We start from the raw sequence: 21,211 nt of genomic DNA on the forward strand, positions 1-21,211 counted from the left end.
CAGCCAAGCTTGTGCCACAACACAGGCAAAGGAAAACACTTCAGCTAACATTAGGTAATTGGCAGATGTGCAGCCCTTTCCCATCTTTTGAAGTTGTCCTTGGGGTTGGAGGTAATCAGGATCTGGCCCACTCTGTCTCAAGGGGCTCTCCCAGTAGGAAGCAGGATGCTTATCCCACACCAGGCCCAGCACCTCTGCCACCAGCAAGAATCATAGAATCATAGAAGAGTTGGAAGAGACCACAAGGGCCATCGAGTCCAATCCCCTGCCAAGCAGGAAACACCATCAGAGCACTCCTGACATATGGTTGTCAAGCCTCTGCTTAAAGACCTCCAAAGAAGGAGACTCCACCACACTCCTGGGCAGCAAATTCCACTGTTGAACAGCTCTTACTGTCAGGAAGTTCTTCCTAATGTTTAGGAGAAGTGATTTTTCTTGGCTCTTGTCCAGGCCACCACGACAGAGAGGCTTAGCAACAGGTAATGTGTCCCAGCAGCCACCGTGATCAAGTTTGGCAAGAGGAAAGGCAAGGCTAGCCAGACTAGAAGCAGCGGTCCAAGTTTATGGAGTCCCAAGATTAGGGCAAGGAGCTCACAACTGCACAGAAGCAGTGGTGCCATTCCAGAGGGTTGGTAGCTGCACTCACTTTTAAGAAGAGGCAAGGCTGGCTCACCTGTGAGATGGTTGAGCATGTGTTGAGGCTACGTGTGAGTTCCCTTTCTGACTCCGGGTCTCCCCCGCCTCAGATTCCATTCCCATGCTCTTTTCCCCAGCTGAGACAGCAATCTTCTGCAAGGGAAAAGCACCCACTGTCTCCAGGCTCTGTTGCCCTATCTCAGCCCTTCCCTCATTCTTCTCAACCTCCTATTCCATGCCCGAGCCTGGTCCCACCTCAGCACTCATGATACCAGTGATGAGTTCAAGCACAAGTAACACCAAGGATTCTCCTTGATCTCTCAGTGGCTTTTGATACCATGAACCATAGTAGCTTCTTGGAGCAGCTGGGGGTTGGAAATGGGAAGACAATGTGCTGCAGTGATGTCTCTCTTACCTTAGGAATCATTTCCATAGAGTAGTAGTGGGGGACTGCTACATCATGGGAGTTGTGTCTCCCAGAAGTCAATCTTGCCCCTCATGCTGTTCAGCATCTGTATGAAGCCACTGGGGTTTTAGAGTGTTACGCCAGTATGTTGCTGGCATGCAACTCTACCTGTGCCATCTGAATCAGGAGAGTCTGTTGAGGTGTTGGACCACTACCTGGGGGAAGTAATGAGCTTCATGCGAGCCACTGTGGGTAGTTGAGTTTGGGAAGTGAGTGCACCTGTTCTGGATGTCATGACTTTCCTCTGCAAAGAGGAGGCTTGTTGCTTGGCTACTCCTTGAAGCCCAGGAGGCTTCATTGGCTAGGGATGCAATTTTATTGGCTAGGAATACAGGCCTTCCTGGGCAGATCCAGCTTAATGGCAGTGGGAAGAAAGAGAGTCCATAGTAGTGTACTCCACAGTGACACTGAACTTCACGTAATAGGTCTGATTCTTCCACTGGGACCCCTAACATGCTAACATAAAGAGAGCCTAAGATGATGAGGCTGGATGAAGCCTGCAGCCCACCTAGTGAAGCATTCCACTTGTGTGGAAGTGGGTGTTATAGCGATGCCTGTTTTTGTTTTTCATACAGTAGAGATAATGTCCTTTAAAGACTTAAACTGCACAGTATCAAAACCTGCATTACATATGAGTGGCAAAAAATGTGCTATCAATAACTGAAATGGAGACCTCCTAATCTCATGTTTAGCTCCCCACCCCAATGTTTGTGCACGTTAGGAACACAGCACTTGATCTGATCTGTTCTACACAAAGTCATCTTCAGGCAACAGAAGGCACATTATTAACTGATGTTTACTTGGTATATTTCTTGGCTCTGGAAAGTAAATTAGCAGAGTGGTGGCACCTTCATATACTGCTGTTGTAACAATAAACCAATTATAATTTGCTGCACAGTTGCCTTCATGTTACAAAACTATTCTTCAAGCTCTCAATTTGCAGATAGCACTGTCAACAATCAAGAGCTCCTTGTCAATTGTTAAAGGGTCCACAGTTTCCATTCTGTCTTTATTGTTTGGACTGAGGTGGCATTGGAGGTAGATCAATGTTGGTGCCTGGAATGACATCATGCCCTTTGCCTTCTAAGAGAGTGTCCCACTGGTCAAAATCTTTATTGAGACCTACAGAACAGAGGCGTAAATCAAATGAAAACATATCTCAGGGCAGAAGAATGATTAAAATCAGATATGGTGAAATAACATCAGTGTTACCTTTTAATATCAAGCTTTTGTGACATGTTGGAGTTGCATTATATTAAAACTGATCTTCTTTTAGATGTCTGACATTCTGCTCCTACCAGTTATTTTAGGACTTTTATCAATGTTAGGTTGGGGATTGAAATTTATTTTAAATTTTCAATCTGCTGCGCATATTAATAAATAGTATAGAATGGCTAGAACAGCCAGAAGGGCAAGAAGTCCAAATGGGCTTCTCCACACTTACTTTTTGCCCTGTGCTTTCCAGGCACAGATCCATGCTTTCCCCGTCTCTCCCCTGAAGAATTCCTCAGGTTTCCCCCCCAAGACTTCCTGCCAGTGGTGAGATGGGTGGAGACAATCCACATCATGGATCCCAATTCTCCCCTTCAGGAGAATGGAATTACACATTCAGCAAACAGGCCCCCTCAGCGCCTGCACAAGGATTTCAGATTCTGTTGTGGGCTCCCCCCTTCTCCTGCACAGACACCCCAAATGGCTTATGAGGGCTGGGGGTCAGGAGAGACCTCAGAACTGTGCACGGGGGGGGGGGGGGATCATTCCGCATGGTAAGATGAAATACTTGTGCAGATGGAACATTCATCATGGCTTGATGTTGAATTCCATCTTTTGACTTTCAGATATTACCATTCGGATGGGGTAGACAACAAATCACATATAAAAATCATGTAGCAAATGTAGTTACTTACCTAAATGTTTCTGTAAGAAGGCTAATGAAGCTTTGTTGCTAACATCAATGGCTGTATTAGGATTTAATTGTCCCTTCAGTCCAAAAATCTTTCCAACAATGTTGCCAGTCAAAAATGTAAAGTCTGGAAAACTCTGATGTACCGTTCCTCTGCAAATAGCAAAGATATTTCCCAACTACATTACAGCCACAAAAGGGTAATTGTAGTTATAAGCAACATCTTTAAAAATTAAGTTTTTTGTTAAAAGTAAAGCATAATGGTTTTTTCCTTAGGATGGCAAAGGAGCACCTCTTATCACAACTGCATGTGATTCTCACCCAATTAAATCTAAGTAGGCCAATAAGGTAAATTTTAATCAATTACAGCTGCATACAGATGAGTTAGGGTTGCAATGCACAGTGCTGTGCAAAAGCAGGTCATCTGACATCTTTGCCCCACCAATCAAAACATTTTATTCAAGCAAATATGCGTCCCAAATTACAGATTAGTAATTTGCTGTATCTTTTTGCCCTTATGTGTTGCTCATCAATGTAGCCCTTTTTGGAGACAGGGACGCAGGTGGCGCTGTGGGTTAAAGCCTCAGCGCCTAGGACTTGCCGATCGAAAGGTCGGCGGTTCGAATCCCTGCGGCAGGGTGCGCTCCCGCTGCTCGGTCCCAGCACCTGCCAACCTAGCAGTTCGAAAGCACCTCCGGGTGCAAATAGATAAATAGGGACCGCTTACCAGCGGGAAGGTAAACGGCGTTTCCGTGTGCGGCTCTGGCTCGCCAGATGCAGCTTTGTCACGCTGGCCACGTGACCCGGAAGTGTCTCCGGACAGCGCTGGCCCCTGGCCTCTTGAGTGAGATGGGCGCACAACCCCAGAGTCTGTCAAGACTGGCCCGTACGGGCAGGGGTACCTTTACCTTTACCTTAATTTGCTGTATCTTTTTGCCCTTATGTGTTGCTCATCAATGTAGCCCTTTTTGGAGACAGGCAGATACTGAAAAGTATTTGCTTTAAAATCTTTACTCTTTCTTTTCTGTAAGTCGCTGCAGACTGACACAACGGAAACTGGGATACAGAATGAAGTGCATGGGAGCTTTTTCATGAACATTTTCTAGGGACAGGAGAAGGGTGAACCCACTATTTAGGTTTTGCTGTCGTGCTGAGAATCTTCAGAACTTGCAAAATTTTGCATTCAGAAGAAAGTTTCCCTTTCCCTCCAGTTTGCTGGTTCTGTTTTTTGAAACATGCAGGTTTTTTAAAAGCAAATAGTAACACCTGGAGCAGGGGACTGATCATTATTAGGAAAGAAGCAAAAATAGGGAGAGTTTAAGTCTTTCTCTCCCTCTCCTCTGCCCTTGTGGTCTTGATGAAAACCCATCATCTGAAGCATTTATTTATATAGAGAGGAGGAAATGCTCCATGAGTGAAAATTTCCTCTCAACGCAGCTTCAGAGTTTTGCTTGGGGCTGCAGCAGGGAAATAAATAATTGATTTCTTTCCAGGAAACTGCTTAAATCTTGGGGTGGGGGCTAAGAACTATTCACATTTTTAAGAACCTGCACATTATAAATGCAAATATACATGTAGTTTAGCCCTAAGAGGATGCACCTTGATTCTTCCTCCTCTTTTGGAGGGCATACTAGAACTTGGATAGTCACAGGCTGCATTGTCGCATGGGCTAGTCTGATATAACCATTTTGCCACAGGTAGGACTGAAATAGAATTTGAAGATGAAACAGCTATGTGATCTAGCAAAGTGCTGTTTTCTTCCTGCAATAGCTTGCTGCCTTCACAACATGCACAAACAATTCCAATTCCTCTGAAAATAAACTAATACTGTTGCAATTTAGCACTTACTTGATAGTGATCATTTTTCTCTCTCTGTCTTTGTAGTTAAGTTTCTTTATTTCTAGAATGTTTAAAGCCCATTGGAATTTTTCTGAATTAATAAACAGCAATGGTTGACGAACTCTAGGATACACTTCTTCACAAAGGGGTAGCATCCATGCATCAAGGGCAATGCCACACCTGTATGGGGGGGAAAGTGCAAGTGTGTGGGCATGTTGGTATTAGTTGCACAAGGTCTATTCTTTCTTTTGGTGAGACTATATTCTGAGATCTGCAGGGGACGTGGGACACTAGTTCTATATATACTGCACCTCATTCAGCTTTTCCACAGGTTTCTCAGAGATGTTACAAATACAAGCTTTAGGAAGATGTTCTGTTCAAAGCCACATCTTGTTCCAATGAGTGGGATTCAACTCATGACCTGTCAGCAGCCTTCGACATGGTCGATCACGAACTCCTGGACCACCGCCTTGCCGACGTGGGGATCCAGGGCACAGTCCTTCAATGGCTGCGCTCGTTTCTCTCTGGTCGGGGACAGAGGGTGGCGCTTGGGGGGGAATTGTCATCGCACCACTCCTTGGTGTGTGGAGTGCCTCAGGGTGCGATACTCTCCCCGATGCTTTTTAACATCTTTATGCGCCCCCTCGCCCAGCTTGTCCGGAGTTTTGGGCTGGGTTGCCATCAGTATGCTGATGACACCCAACTCTATCTGTTGATGGATGGCCATCCTGACTCGGCCCCAGACACAATGACCAGATGTCTGGAAGCTGTGGCTGGATGGTTACGTGGGAGCTGGTTGAAGTTAAATCCTTTGAAGACAGAGGTCCTCTGGCTGGGATGGGATGATATGGGATTGAGGGGGCTACTCCCATCTCTTGCGGGGGTGCAATTAGTGCCAGCACTGTCCATTAAGAGTTTGGGTGTAATCTTCGATACCTCCCTCTCCATGGAGGCGCAGATTACAGCTATAACAAAGGCGGCATTTTTTCATCTCCGCCAAGCTAAGCAGTTGGCTCCTTACCTCTCTCGCCCCGACCTAGCCACTGTGATCCATGCGACGGTCACCTCCAGACTGGATTATTGTAACTCACTCTACATGGGGCTGCCCTTGAGACTGACCCATAAACTCCAGCGGGTGCAGAATGCTGCGGCGAGACTCCTTACAGGGCTTTCACTGCAAGATCACATTCACCCAGTACTATACCAGCTGCACTGGCTCCCGGTGGAGTACAAGATCAGGTTTAAGGTGCTGGTTTTAACCTTTAAAGCCCTATACGGCCTAGGACCCTCGTACCTACAGGACCGCCTCTCCTGGTATGTCCCACAGAGGAACTTACGGTCTTCAAATAAAAACATCCTGAAGGTCCCAGGCCACAGAGAGGCTAGGCTGGCCTCAAATAGAGCCAGGGCTTTTTTGGCTGCGGCTCCAATCTGGTGGAACGCTCTGTCACAAGAGACTAGGGCCCTGCGGGACTTGACATCTTTCCACAGGGCCTGTAAGACAGAGCTGTTCCACCAGGCCTTTGGTCAGGGCGCAGCCTGACTCCCTCCTTTGGCAATCTCCACAGAACTTTAGCTTGATGGTTGCCAACAATTTGATTTTAATTAATTTTTATAATGAAATGTTTTTAGAATCTTGTACTATTTTATTGTTGTTAGCTGCCCTGAGCCCGGCTTCGGCTGGGGAGGGCGGGATATAAATAATTTATTTATTTTTAATGAGTCCTATCCATGAAAGCTCTGTACAGGGGCTTCTGCTTATGCAACAGGGCTTCCTTCTCCCTCTGTGTGCCCCTCGAAACTGGCCCTGCAGCCAGGGTGGGGGGCAGTCAGAAGAACCCTGGGAACAATATGCGGGGGGGGGGGGGAGGGATTGTTCTGTATGGCAAACTGAAATGTTTGCACTACAGAACCATCAGAAGAGCGCATCACTGAATTCCTCCCAGTATTAGTAGTTGTGTTTTTATTTTATAAAGTGCCATCAATCTTCTAGGCACTGAAGTGATATAAAAAACAAGACAACCTCTCCCCACAGTTTTATAATCTTAAGCCGCACAATAATAAAAGCGATATAAATCCTGGTACCGGTTCTTAAGTTCCATAATGGCCTTTTACACAGATTTTAACAGATGCTATGGCACATGTCACCATTAGCGCTTCCAGTATGTGCTCTTGGTGCCACAGGGTTAAGCCCTACCTTTTGAACAGAGTTCGGTTGTTAATGCAGGGGGTGGGGATCAGAAAACATTCACAGGCTTTTAAGATGACAGTTCTTACTTGAACTGGACATTTTTGCTAAGAGCCTCAATAGTTGTAGCAGCACCAAAAGAGTGTCCCATCACAGCTATTTTCTGTACATCAATAGAATCCTAAAAATACAAAAGATAAGAGAAACTGTTGCTCTTCTAGCTGGTTAATAATAATAATAATAATAATTTATTCCTTATACCCCGCTCATCTAGCTGGGAATAACTGAACGCACTCAGTCCAAGACAGAGTTAAACATGCTTAGACCTACAGAAACCAGGAGGCTAATACATACAACTCTTAAATGCCCAATGTTCCTTTTCAACCAGACCTTTGGCTGATTAATATTGTACAGCCTTTTTAAATATATGGCTTTGGGAAGGGGGGGTTATTGTTTCACTGTTTTGTTTTAATTATTTACTTGTGTTTTTATCTTGTATTTTATTCTGGGAACTGCCCTGAGATCTTATGATGAAGTGCTGAATATAAATTTAGTAACAACAACAACAACATCATAAGAAGAAGAAGAACTGAAGTCCAACAACATCTGGAATCTTGAGCCTGTCCAGTCCCCCTTCAGTTCTGCCTCCACCCCCTTGGCAAATCATGAGGTCTCAGAATGGTGACTCCTGCCGGGAGCTGGCTCTGACCCTATTAAAGCTGATTATAGATTATAATTTCTGGGAAACAATGGGGGCAGTTTACCTTAACTGCTGTGGCACTGATCATGAGGTATTAGTACCCTGCTATTTGGACAAAGGTATGTGAGGAGGACACGGGTGGCGCTGTGGGTTAAACCACAGAGCCTAGGGCTTGCCAATCAGAAGGTCAGCGGTTCGAATCCCCGTGACGGGGTGAGCTCCCATTGCTCGGTCCCTGCTCCTGCCAACCTAGCAGTTCAAAAGCACCTCAATGTGCAAGTAGATAAATAGGTACCGCTCTGGTGGGAAGGTAAACGGCGTTTCCGTGCGCTGCTCTGGTTCGCCAGAAGCAGCTTAGTCATGCTGGCCACATGACCCGGAAGCTGTCTGTGGACAAACAGCTCCCTCGGCAACTAAAGCGAGATGAGCGCCGCAACCCCAGAGTCGGCCACGACTAGACCTAATGGTCAGGGGTCCCTTGACCTTTGACCTATGTGAGGAGGATAGTGAGTCAATAACCAGCTTTTAGTCAAAACAAAAAAAATTCCTTCCAGTAGCACCTTAAAGACCAACTAAGTTAGTTCTTGGTATGAGCTTTCGTGTGCATGCACACTTCTTCAGATACACACATTCATAGGAATGAAGCTTTTAGTCTTCATTCCTAAGGGAAAGTCAAGAAAGAATCTTCAATGGTGGGACATTGCTGTGAGAGGCAAGCAGCACTGCACTTCTCTTTATAGGGCACCGAGAGTTGGTAACTGAAAGAGGAGTGAATCGCCATACTTAAAAGGAGCAAAAACCAGTAGGTGCCTCCGCCATGATTCAACAGCTGGGAAGTGTAGCAAACAGCACAAAGAAAGAAATTGGAAAGTCTGTAGCGAACAGCTTAGCCCATGTAGTTACTCAATTTGTATTAGGAGCCCACAAGTTTCTTTACCTTTGTTTTAAAGGTAAAGAAACTTGTGGGCTCCTAATACAAATTAAATACTCAGAAGGGTGGTGGGATTGGGTGATCCCACCACCCTTCTGAATAATACCCCTCCCCACCTTCTCACTATATAGAAGGGTCTGGTGACTTGGGTTTCAGTGTATCTGAAGAAGTGTGCGTGCACACGAAAGCTCATACCAAGAACTAACTTAGTTGGTCTTTTTTAAGGTGCTACTAGAAGGAATTTTTTTATTTTGTTTTGATTATGGCAGACCAACACGGCTACCAACACGGCTACCTATCTGTAACTTTACCTTTAAAAGCATCCAGTTAAAGTTCAATGGCAGCACATTCACTATTTGTTTTCCGGAATTAATATCAAGCATGAGGTCAAGGGCTCTAACACACTCATCAGCTCTTTGTTGCACCTACACAGAAAGCAAACATAAATCATTATCCTTTTGGACTTAAAATAGCCAATGCACCAAGACACTGATCTGATAAGCAGAGGAAATTTCCTATGAATCTATGGTCTGACATCAACAGAACCTAAGAAATGTGGTCAAAATCTTTTTTAAACCAAGTACTGGACTTCATCTATAGAAACAGTAGACTTTGTTAATTGACATTAGAACTGCAAGTGTCAGGTCCCTCCGCAGAAGTACAGTACAGTGGTGCCTCACAAGACGAAATTAATCCGTTCCGTGAGGCTCTTCGTATAGCGGTTTTTTCATCTTGCGAAGCAAGCCCATTGACAGCTTAGCGGATTAGCGCTATTAGCGGTTTAGCGGCTTTTAGCGGATCAGCTGATAAGCGGCTTATCAGCGGATCAGCTGATAAGCGGCTTAGGGCTTAGGAAAAGGGGGGGAAAAGGGGGAAAACCCCGCAGGAACTCGCAAGACATTTTCGTCTTGCGAAGCAAGCCCATAGGGAAATTCGTTTTGCGAAGCGCATCCAAAACGGAAAACCCTTTCGTCTAGCGGGTTTTCCGTCTTGCGAGGCGTTCGTCTTGCGGGCGGGGCACCACTGTACTTCCAATCTGGTTTCCATTAGTCCCAGAACCTCACAATTAGGTCACACGCACACCATACATGAAAAGAAATATTACACTTTTTCATATATAATGCCACTTCATCAGTCATGGAGAGTCCTGGGAACTGACCTTGCAGAGCTACAATTCCCAGCGCCCTAAACAAACTACAGTTCACGGGATTCTTCACATCCTCCAAAAGGTTATATCTAGCAAATGAAAGATTATAGTCTCACTGGGTGTATGGATGTGGGGTGCTTTTTTAAAAAAATCCCAAAAATAATGACTGTCACCCCTCTAGAACTGCTGCGGAAATGAACCCTTGAGCTTGATTTAGAGCCCTGCCTGTCAACCAAAAGGAAGTGCTTCCAAGACTGCTCTATCCCAAACCCCAGAGACCCCATTTAACGTAAGTTCACATTTCCCTTTTTAAAATGCTAAAAAAAACCTGGAAAAGGACAAGGGAAGCAAACATAATCACCACAGCCAATGATTCTTTCATGTCATCTTCAACCTTCTTGAGAACTCTCTACTGCCACAAAAGCATACTGCTCCAAGACAGAGGACTTCTTCAAACAAATACCTGTTGTTGACGTAAAACAACTTCATCTTCACCTGCTTTTAATTTCCTGTAATAGATCCACTCCTTGTGCAGTTCTGAGGCTTCTCCCTTTGCTCCTAAAGCAGGTTTCTCATTAAGGTAATATGTAGCTGAAGATGACTGGTCTCTAATAAAAAGAAAAATGCTGTTCTGAAGCCTCTGGACCTCCCTTTTGAGATAGCTGCACTCCTTTCCTCTCAAGCACCATATTCTGCCTTTATGTTCAAGTAGAAATACTGAAAAACCAATTCACAATTTACCTTGAAGAATGATAGTACTGAAGGAAACTTCTATTAAAAATGGTTGTTATTCTACTTTGCATGCAGAAGGTCCCCTGTTCAATCTCTGGCAACTCCAGGCAGGGCTGGGAAAGGCTTGGAGAAACTGAAACCTTGGAGAGCTGCTGCCAGCCAGTGTAGAGCAGTGGTGGTCAGAGGATAGATTGGGACACACTGGTAGACCTCTGGAGGATATAGGGATGGAGTTTTGACTCCCAAGCAACTTTCCCCACCTAAATTAGGCTTCTGAAACAAGGAAAGCTAACAAGGAGTGGACATCTATGTGAAATGAGTGAGCTCAGTTCAGTCTTGCTACTGAATATAAATCCCAGGCTCAGAATATGCTCAAAGGCACCTTGATCTTGGTTCCTAAATGTATGTGCTTTGCACCTGGCTCTCACTGGTAGATCCTGAGGTTCCAGTTAAAAAACAAACAAATTAGATCTATAGGCCATAAGTCAACTCATCACACTTGAGGCAAACATGCATGCCCATGCTGCTGTTGACCAGGAGTTATTAGGCCAACTGTTTTGGAGAATAATACTCAAATAACTAGAGTGCCACTCATTCCTAAAAAATCCATGAAGATGTTCAGTTCTGATGTCATACTGTCCACACCTCTGAGTATCATTCAACACCCCCAAAGAAAAAGAAAGTCTGTGCAGTAAAATTAAGCTTTCTAAAATCTAATTCTAAAGTGCCTATTTTTACTTTCGAAATCTAGTCCATCCATCTTCTTTATTTACTGTGTTTCTAGTTAGTACTTAATCAGATATTTGTGTACATGCTTCTTCTTCAGCTAATACAAAACTCAAGATGTGTAGTCAGCATACCTGTGCTCAACAGCAGCAACAACAAAACCCCGAGATGCCATTTCAGTGCAAATTGCTGAATACAGAGTTCTGTAAATAAAAACACGACAAATTAGTTAAACAGATTATTTCAGTCCTGACAGAATTTATAATTCATGTGCATACTACATCTTGATGATGATGAAGTTTTTTAGATGCTGTACACAGATTTTAAAAACCCAATTGTTCCACTTGCAGGTAAATCCTACATGTGAGCACAGTGAGCAGGGGAAAATTAACTTAAGGTAAAGTTTGAAGGAGAGCCCCTGTTTCATTCACGGAGGCTCCCCACATGCTTTAGAACCCCAGTTCTGCAGGGATCTAGTCACTGCATGTCGGGAGCCTCCATGGGCAGAGTGGGCTCTGCACTTCAGGCTGCGCTCTCCAACTGATGGAGGGTGAGCAACTGGGGTGGGGTTGGATGGCAGCAATTCGTACTCACATCCCCAGTCAGGTAGTAATAATTTTTGTAGGCTGAAACCATTATTGAGGACTGTCAACTTCATGAACCACATATTTTGATATATTATGTTGCTTAAATGCAATCATCTATACAGTGGTACCTCGGGTTAAGTACTTAATTCGTTCCGGAGGTCCGTACTTAATCTGAAACTGTTCTTAACCTGAAGCACCACTTTAGCTAATGGGGCCTCCTGTTGCCACTGCACGATTTCTGTTCTCATCCTGAAGCAAAGTTCTTAACCTGAAGCACTATTTCTGGGTTAGCGGAGTCTGTAACCTGAAGCGTATATAACCCGAGGTACCACTGTATTAGGAAACACTCTACTACCAAAATGCAACACTACCTGAAAGCTCCAAGTCCGTGGGAGAAAATAATTAGGGGGTATTTTTCTCCAAGCTTGAATGCAGCGTTCCATTTTGCAGGACATGTCACTGAGCCTAAATTGAATAGAATATGTGTTTGTATTATGAATTTGGGAAATGTCAATTTGTTGCTCTCATGCAAATAGTACTTCACGCCTGAAATTGCTCTTCCTCAACCACCCCAAACAGTAGCTCATACATGTTTGAGTCTGTAGCAGCAGTTGTTACAGTATGTATCTGAAGCCACATGCATGTCCAGAACTCACGTATTCATATACACAAACCTGCAAGAGGTTTGGGATCTTTGGCTAGAGTTATAATATATATTTGTTTATGAAAATGAGTTTGCCTCTATTCCTACCTAAATAAAACAATATTCCAGGTGCAGCTTGACCAAGGAAGAATAGAATGGTACTATGACTTCCTTTGATCTGGACACTAGACTTGTGCGTTTTTCAGATATGGCTTGCTAGCTGTTATCATAAATGTTGGAGAGCTGCATTTGTTTGTGGAGTAAGGAGTCTGGGCAGTGTGACATGAAGCTATCACTGCAGTTATTTACAGTATGTTTACTTCAAGTAAGAAGACTGATAGGTGCTGTAACATCTTGCACAAATTCGTTTCGGACAGGGGGGGAAATCAACTGAAACTGTTGTGTCTGGAGTTTAGCATCTAGGACAGGAGTCACTGAAAGGAATTAAAGATAAAAGAACCTGCCCTACAGTTAAGTTCAAAATATTAAGTGAAATAAGCAAACTCGTCTGATAGGAGATATGGTGATCACAAGAATACTATTATATGAATTTTCAGAACAATGTCATCCAAATAAATGAAATTATAACTCAGGCCTTACATATGTTAATGAATGCATGAAATGATTTTCTCAGAAGAAGACATGAGAAGGGACCATTGTTCAGGGGTAAAGCCATGTAGAATGTCCCAGTTTCAATCCCTGGCATGCATTCACTTGAAAGAAAGGAACTGAAACACAAGGGATGCAGTAAAACATGCTCTTCATTGAGTCTAACTGTATTAAAAATGTCCTTCAAAACTTACCAAAGTTGCATGTGAAAAAGAACCCTCCTAATGTCCGATTTATGTTCAGAAAATCAGATAGTCCATAATAATATTCTTTATTGGGAATCCATATTGTTTCTTCATCACTTGTACCAATTTGGGATGGGTAATAGAGACGCAAAAAACTTCCCTAGCAATGAATAAGAAAATCAAGTTATTCAAAGCTGCTTTCAAAAGTTTTAAAAGAGAAGAATGCAGTGGCAGATATATAGGTATGCATAATATGTGCAGAATTAAGGGGCCCTTCAGCTGAGGGGCCCCAAGTATACATTGTTAACTTAAATTACAAAAACAATTATGCAGGTAAAATGCCAGCAGGGGTGGGGGGCTTTCCAGGGTTTTGCACCGTCTGTCATGTCTGGACAGAAGTCATGGGTGTGCCCAAGGTGTAAGGAGCTCCTGGGTGTCCAGGAACAATTTCATTCCCTTGAGGCCAAGGTGGCAAACCTGGAAAAGCTAAAAGAGGCAGAAAGGTGGGTGGGTGAGGTCCCACTCCACGACAAGGGGAGGGTCTTGTGGAAGAACATCACTGTGAAGAAGAGGGAAATATTTCCTCAGAAGGCACCGATTCACCACACAGTGGATTGCCTGTCTGGCACAACGCTTACACATGTTGTCTGTTGCCTAGAGAGCCTGGTAGATAGTGTTTGGGAGGAGTTGGTGCTCGTGCTGTGTACTGACATGGGGAAATGTACTTGTGAAGTAAAATTTATATTGCTAGCTAGGATGCTGAAAGTCAAGGGCATATGTGTTGTTTGTCTGGCCCCCCACTTAAGCTGTTTTCAAATGGATTTTAAAAATACTTGCTTCCAATTTGCTTTAAATTAATGATGTTGGGGTAGATTTTTAGCTGCTACAGCTGTGTATTATTTTATATTATATTTGTTGTAGATTGCTGGTTTGGGTTTGTTATGTAATGAGGCTGTTTGTTTTAATATTGTATACATGTGTTCTCTATTTTTTTTTAATTGCACTTACGTTATTTCTTTGACCTACTTTGGAAGGGCTTTTCTGATCTAAAAGGTAGCATAAAAATATTTGTAGGTTCATCCACACTGGAGTATAATAGGGATCTGAAGCTGCTTGTGTCTCTATTTACGTATTCTTGTGATAATCACACCATCTTCTCCACATCCAACTGGCAGACTGCATTTTCCCCTTTCTAAATTCTGATTTTTCCCAATCTGTGGATAATCTGATAATGCACTATAAAACTGCATGCAGTGGATGTACTGAAGGGCATTCTGTGGGTGTTTATATGTATGTGTGTGTGGTGACATTTTTGCTGGATGCCTGCCATCTGTCGCCACCCTCCACATTTCCATTTTGTTTCCATTAGCCCAAGGAAAAGGATGCAGCCTGCTTTTTCCCACTGGTTGTTGCTGAAGGCACATCACAGTACAGTGGTACCTCTGGTTACATACTTAATTCATTCCGGAGGTCCGTTCTTAACCTGAAACTGTTCTTAACCTGAAGCACCTCTTTAGCTAATGGGGCCTCCTGCTACCGCCGTGCTACTGCCGCGTGATTTCTGTTCTCATCCTGAAGCAAAGTTCTTAACCCGAGGCACTATTTCTGGGTTAGTGGAGTCTGTAACCTGAAGAGTCTGTAACCTGAAGTGTATGTAACCTAAGATACCACTGTATTTTTATTTTTAAAACAACTCTTTTGCACAGAATTGTTCTTGCACAAAACAGCGTTATCAAAAGAAATGCCCTTGCAGGAGGTGGGAAAGGAAAAACAGAGGGAAGAAGTACCAGCTTCCCATGCCAGCAACTTAAAGTCCTTCCCTGCTCTAGTTGAGATTCCTGCATTGCTGGGGGCTGGACTAGATGCCCTTTGGGGTCTCTTCCAACTCTATGATTCTAGGACACACATTTTTACACTACATTTGACTTTGGTGCAAACTTGCTTTATCAAAAAAATTGTATTTTCAAAAATATACAGTTGTACCTTGGAAATTAAATAGCTTAGTTCCCAAACGTTTTGGCCCCCGCATGTCGCAAATCCAGTTCCCAAACGTTTTGGCTCCCGCATGTCGCAAATCCAGAAGTGACTGTTCCAGTTTGCGAGCTATTTTTGGAAGCCAAACGTCCGACAGGCAATCCGAATGCAGCCAATCCGAAGGCACGCTTTGGGTTTTGAACATTTTGGATGTCGAATGGTCTTCTGGAACAGATTCCGTTCAACTTTCAAGGTACGACTGTATAATGCAAGGTGCCTGTGCATGGGTAAACAAATACTGACATGCATGCCCACCGTGGACACCAGGTTTCTGGAAGTACTACTTGAGGGGAGGAAACAAAACACGGCATGAATGTATCTCATCATTACCCACTAGCACAAATGGGAAACATCAAAACAGATTTTGGAGGCATAAAACTGAAAGTGCTAATATGTAGATGAAGGTGCACAAATGTGCCCATGGAAGTAGTGACCCATATACACATTACACCCCTAGCATGAATGCTGCCTGCATAAATAAAGGTAAAGGTAGCAGTTCGAAAGCACACCAGTGCAAGTAGATAAATAGGAACCGCTACATAGTTACTGGATGTGTTTTGTCTATGGACCACAAGGGGGCACTATACATAATTCTACATATATAGCTGTTAAATCTATTAACTTGTACTTTGGATCACCTTCATTTTGTTTACCGTAAGCTGCTTTGGGTGCTAAAAGAAAATCTGATGATTTAACAGCTGCAGATACCTGAATGCTGTGGCCGGTCATAAGATCTGTGCATCCAACTGAGTAAGGGCCTTTCCCTTCAGGAATCCTCTCAAGGTTGCTCCCCATTTCCTTGGCACTTTGACAGGCAAGTCTGAAAAGCAAGATAATCTTACGAGTGTGTTGGTATAACTATGGGTATGCTGCAAAGGCATATTATTGATTTATTTCATAAAATCTATATACCGCTTGATTATAAAAAACCAACCACCTCAAAGCAGTTTACAAGAAAATTAAAAAAAATTCCTTCCAGTAGCACCTTAAAGACCAACTAAGTTAGTTCTTGGTATGAGCTTTCGTGTGCATGCACACTTCTTCAGATACACACTAGTGTATCTGAAGAAGTGTGCATGCACACGAAAAGCTCATACCAAGAACTAACTTAGTTGGTCTTTAAGGTGCTACTGGAAGGAATTTTTTTTGTTTTGACTATGGCAGACCAACACGGCTACCTATCTGTTACAAGAAAATTGTCAACCATGTGGAAACTAAAGAGGCTTGGTCAGTCAGTGTTTGGACATAGTCTAAATATGCTGTCTTCCATTCAATTGAAAGAAATAGGCCATGCAGCTAGTAAATATTAATAACTAATTATGCTGAACTGAACATTTAAAATCAGTAAAGATTCTCCAAAACAATATAAAGTGCTACTGAAATTGAAAAGGACTTTAAAGAGATAATATAGCCCACATAATATCTAGTCAGGAGCTGCTGAAGACCTACTTCAGGGGTTGGAAGGTTTAACTTGCCTGGGGCACATCGCTCCCGCAAAGATCCCTCTGTGGGCCGGACAGCGTGCGCACGTGTACCTGCGATTTCCTGCGTCTGCGCAGATGCAATTTACAGCGTCTGCGTGTACAGACATGATTTCCAGGGCGCCGCAGAAGCGAGTCCCCATACCGTGCTGCGCCAGTTTAGTGCAGTGCGTGTGTGGGCAACTTAGTTTGGGGGCGGCTCAGGGAAAGGTCAAACGACCTCCGTGGGCCACTTCCAGCCCATGGGCCTTAGGTTGCTGACCCCTGACCTACTTCCTCCATTTGCCCTCAGTTGACCATCAAGATGGCTGAGCAGTTCTATTTGCTGTGCATCATGCACTGCTTAAATCTTGTTGAAGTTTTGTGCGTCTTGATAATCTTACAAATTTAATGTGGCTCTGATATTTTACTGCAATTATTCTAGTGTTCTGTGAACTTCAAATTGAAAGTTGGTCTAAAATAACAATATTAACAACGTAGATTATTCCTAATGTTCATTGTCTTTGTCACACTGAGAACTGGTTGGGGAAAGACACCATTTTTTAAGCATTCTTGCCTCTCTCGCCTGCAACCAAGGGTCTTACTTCAGAGGTGAATGTGCAACACCCATGATTTGGTTTGGGGAGACATTTTGAATATGCATTGCATCCCTCATGCCCTTCCCACAGCAACATTACTAGTTTTTGTAGAGTTGGGAATGGCGTACTCTTGAAACTTTGCCCTCGGTGCTTCGGAAACCAGCTCCTTGGGTGACTGCCAACAGTTCTTCAGCTCCTCCTCCAGGGGACTACTGTTGCTGCTTTGGTGACCTTGGGGCTGGGCCAGATCTGCAAAAACACGAACAAGCATCTCTGCAGGGGGGAAACAATCCACGACGATGGCCTAAATAAAAGACAAGGCACGGGGAACCCCTCAAATACATACACTTCCTTAGTGTCCATCAGTTAAGGCATGCCTCTAGGCCTAGTGCCCCCAATGTGGCACCCATGGAACATCTGCATTCCTTCCCCCTCACTGTCTCCTTTGTCAGGAGGCCTGCTGCTCCTTCCCCCTTCCTCTTTCAGTTCTCTCATTTTCCAGGCAAAATTCAGAAAACACTGTGACTGGAAAGGAAGGCAGGGAAGCAGAAAGAAAGAAAAGGGAGAAGAGACCAGGAGAGATGGGAAAGGAACAAAACAGAATGCTTATTTCTCCTCCTCTCTGGGTGTTGGCATGGACTTGGATCTGCTTGTTCCAAAGCCTGCTCACTCTCCCAACAATCCCTGGATAAATTTCCTGGGACTTAAAAAAACCCTCCACACATTAGAAGAAGAAAAACTTGTTTCACCTCCCAACCTGGCTACAGCAAGTCAGCAGGGAAGCATCTCCCTACATCTCCCCTTAGGTCTGCAAATGTTGAATTGATAAAAATAAAGACAATTTTTTAGCCACCAACAGTTCCAAAATCCATCATAACCTGTCACAAAGAAAATGAAGTTATGCCAAACAAATTCCACAGGAAGCTCATGAGATTATTAACTCCACAAATTATTATTCTGACCAATTCTTTGAAATATGAGAATTTAAAGTGTTGAGAACACTATCTTTAACATTCTTCATAGGTGAAGATCAAGATGCTCAATTCAAGAATGACATTTACTTTCATGGCTCATTTTCCAATTCAATACATTTCTGGAAAATCACACATTTAGTATGGCTTTGCATGACATGCAGCAAACCTGTGTGAAGCAGTCTGATTCTGCTTAGAATTCTTGAAACTTTAGAACTCGAGCATTTTGGCTAGGATTCAGAGGGCAACACACAACCCAGCCTGTGTACATCACAGCTTTTTAACTCCCCACCCTCTGCTCCCCCTGCTTGCCCCAGAGCAGCCTTTCAGCTGATGTGTCAGGCAAGGCGCTTCTTAATCTAGACAGCCAAGCTTTCCCCTGGTTTCTCTCCTGCCTCAACCCATGTTCAGCACACATGCCGCTGCATGCTTACCCCAGAGAGCAAGGGCCACTGACTGAAGCAGGGCTTACTTCTAAGTAAAGTGAACTCTGGGGCGCAACCTTCAGGTTAGTGCCTTTCTGGTGGAGCCTTGTTGAAAGTCATGCAAAGACAAGCAGGGTATTGTCAAAAGTTCCTGCCAGATTTAGACTAGTTCTGTGTCTGTGTGTCTTATGGAGCGAATGCGTGGTCCCTGGAGCTGAATTGCCCAGGGGCAAAAAACAGATCGTGCTCTTTTTTAATTTTTCTTTAGAAAGAGGGAAGGGGGTATTGAAACGAAGCTGTGATTGGCAAGCGATCGGGAGATAAGGTTGCGGGTAAAGGAGGCTGCCAGGGGAGGGGGAGAGGTAAAGACGGTGAACCTGCAAGGAGAGGAATACTAAAACAAGCAATGAGGAGAGAAATTAGAAGAAAAGGGGGAGCAAAAAACTGCTCTAGCTAAGGAAAATACGCTAAGGCAAACAAGAGGGAAGGGGGTGTCGAAAGCAAGCGGCTAAGCTGCTGAGCAGCTGATCGGCAAGCAACATGAGGGAGATAAGGGAGGCTAGCGATAAAGGAGGCTGTCTAGGAGGGGGAAGGTAAAAGCACATGGATCCTCAGGATTTTTGCATTGGGTCACCCCAAATTCACCATCAGATCACATAGCACATCCATGGCTATAGCCTGCACCAAAAAAATCATGCATCCACTGTTTCTTGGGACCACAATGGCGCAAAAACATTGTTACAAAGCACGGATCCACATGGATCCTCAGGATTTTTGCACTGGGTTACCCCAAATTCACCATCAGATCACATAGCATGTCCATGGCTACAGCATGAACCACAAAAATCATAAATCCACTGTTTCGTTCAGAATATTTTGTTCCCTGTTTTCCTCCTCTAAAAACTAGGTGCGTCTTGTGGTCAGGTGCGTCTTACGGAGCGAAAAATATGGTAAGCCCCATTGAACTTGGTGGGCTTTACTTATGTGTAGACATTTACAGGTGTGTGCTTTTAAACACCCAGTTTAAGAGTCATTTGTGATTATGAATTACATCCCGGGGTGTGTGGTGTTTTTTTGAGGGGGGGAGATGTGGGGGTGTCTAGGTATGCCTCTGGGTCTGATATTTGCTTTTTCATGCATACATGGATGAATAATGTACACAGGACCTTGGAAGCGATACTAGACCAGATTCCCTTTCCTTCTAAGAATAACAATATAACTAACAGCACACAGCCATGTCAGAATAAACCCCACCAATAAACTCAGTATACTGGTGCTTTTCTGCTAATAAGTGATGGCCCTCCCTAAGCTTGGTTGCATAAGTAGCAGCACTATTTCCTTTGTTTTCTTGTGAGAAATTTGACTACATTTGACTACATACAGAGACACATGAGACAAGATTATAACAAATAGAACAGTCACTCACATTTACATATTTTTAAGCGGAATCTTGAATACATGTACCATGTTTTATACAAGACAATGCACCCACTGTTCTACATATGATTTTTTTAAAGTGAGCATCATCTCAAATAAAGAGAGGATTTAACATTTATATTAATGTCCTCAGTACTAAAAAAAAAAAATCATCCTAAATACCTTCTGTGCCAAAAGGGCATTATGCTTTATTTGCCCAATTGTCTCTTGTATTAAGTGTGCTAGTTACAAAGAAATAAATTATTTTAACTTTTAGATATTTTAGATAACTTTTAACTATGATATTTATAATCCTACTCTTCCATTTCACAAGGCTAATAGGACCATTTTTTTCTTTTAAATCACAAACGTTGACTGTTAAGTTTTGAAATTACGATAGGATTGTGAGAAATGCCACCCTTCCAGTGCGGGAAGAGGGACGGGATCCCGGAGCCCTTTTCGCAGCATCTTCCCCGGGCCTGGCTCTGCAAATGGCTCGGGGGCGCCTCGGGGCCTGGGAGGGATCCTCACCCTCTCGGTTCCCCGAGGCTCGGACTCCCGGCCCAGCCGCCCGCCAGCCAGCCAGCCGGCCTCGCCTCCTCGGCCTCCCGCTCGCCGGCGCCGCGAGGGACGGGGCGGAGGAGGAGGCGAAGGCGAAGCAGAGGCCCCGACCCGCCTCGCCTCCTCTCCCCAGGGGAAGGGGGACACCGGCCTCTGCTGCAGAATAAAAATGGAAAGGAAGAATACCAATACGTAGCGATCTCGCCGCGAAGCCAGCGACCTTTCCTCGTCCTCCTTCCTCCGCCCGGGGCGGGCTCTCTGGCCGGGGCTGGAGCCAGGGCGGCGCCGCTCCGGGTCTGGCCGCCTCACGCCCCAGAGGACGCGCGGGATCCTCTTTCATTCCTCGGCTTCTGCCCCACCTTTTCCCTGACAGGAAAGGCAGCCAAGGAAGGACTGAAGTCCTTTTTTGGGTAGTATTTTCTTTAGAACAAAAAACGCCACTATGAAAAATGG

General features: G+C 44.2%; 1 protein-coding gene and 1 long non-coding RNA gene across 5 annotated transcripts; one reads left to right on the plus strand and one right to left on the minus strand.

Moving 5' to 3' along the window:
• Positions 1-1,880: 1,880 nt before the first annotated feature.
• On the minus strand, positions 1,881-20,963 carry PLA2G7 (phospholipase A2 group VII). Of its 4 annotated transcripts, none has more exons than XM_079969969.1 (12): positions 20,945-20,963; positions 17,514-17,634; positions 16,035-16,146; positions 13,302-13,452; positions 12,227-12,320; positions 11,403-11,471; positions 10,274-10,418; positions 8,975-9,088; positions 7,122-7,213; positions 4,854-5,024; positions 3,010-3,158; positions 1,881-2,224 (listed from the first exon to the last, which is right to left on the minus strand). In XM_079969969.1, exons 3-12 carry the CDS (start codon positions 16,119-16,121, stop codon positions 2,112-2,114), a joined length of 1,185 nt encoding a protein of 394 aa, XP_079826095.1. In that variant the 5' UTR covers positions 16,122-16,146; positions 17,514-17,634; positions 20,945-20,963; the 3' UTR covers positions 1,881-2,111. The 4 variants fall into 4 exon arrangements, with proteins under 4 accessions (XP_079826095.1, XP_079826092.1, XP_079826093.1 ...); XM_079969966.1 differs by lacking the exon at positions 20,945-20,963 and adding an exon at positions 20,208-20,326; XM_079969967.1 differs by lacking the exons at positions 17,514-17,634; positions 20,945-20,963 and adding an exon at positions 20,516-20,538.
• On the plus strand, positions 3,922-4,845 carry LOC307212774. Its single transcript, XR_013837203.1, has 2 exons — positions 3,922-3,997; positions 4,037-4,845. It is a non-coding gene; the product is annotated as an uncharacterized lncRNA (long non-coding RNA).
• Positions 20,964-21,211: the final 248 nt, after the last annotated feature.

Source organism: Podarcis cretensis (genome assembly GCF_951804945.1).
Source record: "Podarcis cretensis genome assembly, chromosome: 3".
Lineage (NCBI taxonomy): Eukaryota > Metazoa > Chordata > Lepidosauria > Squamata > Lacertidae > Podarcis > Podarcis cretensis.